This window comes from Coffea arabica, chromosome 2c, assembly GCF_036785885.1.
Source record: "Coffea arabica cultivar ET-39 chromosome 2c, Coffea Arabica ET-39 HiFi, whole genome shotgun sequence".
NCBI classification, from domain to species: domain Eukaryota; kingdom Viridiplantae; phylum Streptophyta; class Magnoliopsida; order Gentianales; family Rubiaceae; genus Coffea; species Coffea arabica.
The window spans coordinates 25,456,756-25,460,498 of NC_092312.1; the positions used below are offsets into that span (position 1 = coordinate 25,456,756).

General features: G+C 38.1%; 1 protein-coding gene and 1 long non-coding RNA gene across 2 annotated transcripts; one reads left to right on the forward strand and one right to left on the reverse strand.

Moving 5' to 3' along the window:
* The first annotated feature begins 609 nt into the window (after positions 1-609).
* On the forward strand, positions 610-1,539 carry LOC113726963 (uncharacterized). The gene is made up of 2 exons (XR_003457657.2): positions 610-949; positions 1,066-1,539. It is a non-coding gene; the product is annotated as an uncharacterized lncRNA (long non-coding RNA).
* A 470-nt stretch (positions 1,540-2,009) lies between these two features.
* Positions 2,010-3,215, reverse strand: LOC113726962 (probable carboxylesterase 1). The gene has a single exon (XM_027250885.2). It carries the CDS (start codon positions 3,135-3,137, stop codon positions 2,205-2,207), a length of 933 nt encoding a protein of 310 aa, XP_027106686.1. The 5' UTR covers positions 3,138-3,215; the 3' UTR covers positions 2,010-2,204.
* Between the last annotated feature and the right edge of the window lie 528 nt (positions 3,216-3,743).

The following is a 3,743-nucleotide window of genomic DNA, read 5'->3' on the forward strand; positions in this document are numbered from 1 at the left end:
ATTTATCTTTCAAAAATAATTACCTGCCTTGTACACGATGGATTCCGGCAAAAAAATAATCGGAAACCTAGTTAAGAACTAAATTTGTCCGATATGAATATGTAAGGGATATAAAATTACACTTTTAAAAGTGAGGGACGAAAAAAGTTATTTTACAAAATGTGAGGGATGTTTTGAACGATTTTCCCTAAATTATTTGTAAAGACGTATTTTTCTGCCATTTCATATTAAAACTACTATGTGATGGTCACCCACCTCTAAGTGAGTAATTGCCCACACCAATCTTTCTTGGTCTTGGCTTACGCGTAAGCAACTAAATTATAGACACTGGGGCCATCTATCACTCAAGATCTGGTCCTGGCCGGTGACAGATGCCAGCTCCTCAGCAGTTAAAACTTTTTCCAACTGTGCGAATCTAAAGTCCAAATCATACAATCTCACCGGCCATTTCCGCTGTACATCATGTTGGCAAACTAAAGCGAAGGATCCTATATTGCATCCAAAGTAAAACCAACCCAAAGCTTATTTTTCCATTATTTTTTCCGGCTTCTCAAGTGGGCTTCTTGGATTATGCAATTAAAGAAAATTGAATTGTTGGCATAGCTAAGCAACTCCTCAGTTTTGACAAAAAAAAAAAAAAAAAAAAGAAACAACTCCTGAGTTGCTATATAAACAGTGTTCAAAGCTCGACAGATCTTCACTCTTCACATCCCAACTGTCACACACACTTCACCTAGCTCAGTCAGCAAATAATCTCCAAACCCTTTTATCCTTAAGCTTTGCTAAGACTAAATTGGCTGGAAAAATGGCTGATAACTATTCTTCTTCATCTTATTCTCAGCCCACTTTGCCACTACACCTTTGTTTCTTCCTTCTGATATTGTTCACCTTTGTTAGTGTCACATGGTACATCAACTATGAGAATATCTTCGAACCCTTGTTTGATCAGGTTAAGTTGATCCTCGTGGTTTCTCCTTTACTACTTCTTCTAGCGATGCACCTACTTTCTTCGTTTGACTGGTCTTGGATTTATTTACCAATTCCTGATCAAGACTCACTTCACAGGGCTGGTGGAACTCCATGGGGTGTTGGTCTGCTTCTTGTGATTCTTCTCTTCATGGTTTCTTACCAATCTGGCTTGAGAGAGCGGTGGTTCCCTCTTCTAAGCAGATGATGAAGATGGCTTCTCCTGGATTGTGGTGATCATGATTTTAAGTGGGAATATCTGCAACATGGAGAAAACTGGTGAAAAATCTTGTGGTGTTTAGTCACAACTATGTATATTTTGAGTTTTAGGCAAGGGTGATAATTGAGAATTGAGTTTGTCAATCTCTTTCTCTCTTTGGCTGAGTTTCTATGTACTTCTTTTGACCTCTAGTATATAGCAGTAATAGGGGAATGGTTAATGAATGGCCACTTCTTTTGTGTTCTGTAATTAATCAACTTCAGTGGCGAAAACAATGAAGAATTTTGCTCCTATAGTTAGGCCAAGGGGGCTGGGCATTGTGTAATTATATTGACTGTGCCTTTTGTTTTGTATCTCCTGTGGCATGCTTTTCCACTTCTTGTTGTATACGTTTTCTGATTCAATATTCCAGGGCCTCTTAATTTGTAGCCAGAGAATTTGTGAACTGAAACGACAACCTTCATAAGAGGAAAGTCAAAGAAGGGCAACAAGATTCTTTCATCTTTGACCTACCTTATAATAGGAAAAAAAAATTTTAAAAAAAATTTGTGGGGTATTTTGGCATTTTTTAAAGAAATAAAATGGGAAATGACAAAGATGTCCACAAGTCACAACAGCTAGATTACTACAATAGAGTCGAGTGGTTAAAGGCTTTTCCTCTTGGAATGGAAGTTAATGTCTAATTATTTACACATCCACACATGCACTTCACCTATGTCGGTCACAACAAATCTTCTATGTCGCTTAACAACGAAAAAAGAAAAAATATATATACATATATATATATGATAAAAAGCAAACTACAACAAATCAAAAAACAATATATGAAAAAAAAGTAAAATAATAAAAGAAATTTCTACTACAAGAACATTACAGAAAGTGAGACAAAAGTTATGAAATTGGAGTTGGAGTTCGGCAAATCTCTTAAACTTCTACTAAAGGAGGGAGAGCTATAGCTTCTATCTCTCCTTTTTATTTTCTTCAATGATTGAAAATAGATCTCTTGGTGGGAGATCCTTTACGAGGGGTCCTGATTGATAAACGTAACAATTCGTTTCATCAAAACCCTGGCACGCTCAGAAGTGGGGTTAGGCAGATGAAAGCAATGTCCCTCCTCTTCAGTCTCCATCATTTCCAATTCTCCATCCCATCTACTTTTCTTCAATGCGCTGTAGTAAAGCAAACTTCTCTCTCTTATGAAATCCTTCTCCGCTGTTAAAACCAGGACCCTTTTGCAAACAAGCCTCGACAACAGATCAGGATGCGCCATAGGATGCAACCGGGGATCATCACAGCTGATGCTGCTATCTGGGGCTATGCTGGAGAAAATCTTATCAGGCTTACCATCACCAAAAAAGGGATGCACCAAAATCATCCCCGCGATCTTTACTTCATCCCCTGGTCCAATTTTTTCACTGGCCCTGACCATTACATCATGTGCAATATTAGCTCCAGCACTGTCACCTGCCAAAAAGATTCTAGCAAAATCGGCATGGTTATTGATCCACGCTTCAGGACCCTGTGCAGAACTAGCATGTGCAAGAACCCATTCGAATGCTATCCAAGAATCATCATAGCATGCGGGGATAGGATGCTCCGGGGCTAGTCTGTACTCGATGGAAACAGCAATCGCCTTGGCTTCAGCTGCTAGGGAGTTAAGGTAGGGATGGTATAGAGGAGAAAATGCTGATTCAATCACAAAAGCACCTCCGTGGATGTAGATTATGATGGGAAGCTTTTCATCAGGAGTGGTGGTTCTGGGAAGGTAAAGGCGGACTGAAACGTTATTCTCTGGTGGAATAAGGATATCTTTGGATTTGACGCCTGTTTGGGGATCCTCTGAAGGCGGGGTGTAGGGGAACTCTGCAAATTTCTCGATCCGGCCATCCTTGTATACACGAAAGTAGGGATAGGAGTCGTGAAGCACCTCGGTTGATGGGGATGAGTCCATTGTTGGAATTGATGGAAGGAGAAACGGAGACGGAGGCAAGTATTTGGACTTGTGATTTACGCTTATAGGATGTTATCTAACTACTAGATAAGGACACCGGTGGTTTCCAAGACCATTTCCGTCGTTCTCGTTCCCCGTGCACACCACGTGACTCAATTTATTTTTTAACCACCGTTTGATTGGGAGGTTTTGTACCCCCCTCCCCCCAACAATGGGAATAAGCAATGTTTTAAAAATCGGATCGTTAATTGAACCGGTAAAGTGAAAGGGTCGAGATTTAACCGGTCGGATCGATTCAATCTCGATTTAATAAATTTTTTAAAAAATAATTTATATAAATATATATATGCATAAAATAAGACATGTAATGGACTAATTTAATATTTTATATGATGAAAGTTTACTATTTTTTAATAACTTGGATTTTTAAAAATAATTTTTTAAATTATAAGTTAAAACAAATAAATTTCATCTCAATTTCAATTATATCTAAATCCAACCCAAAAATATCACAAAATTTTGAAATTATTCAAAATTCACGTCTATGAGAATTTAGACATTGTGAACTTAAATTTTAATTTACGTTTTGGGATTTAGAGATTGCAA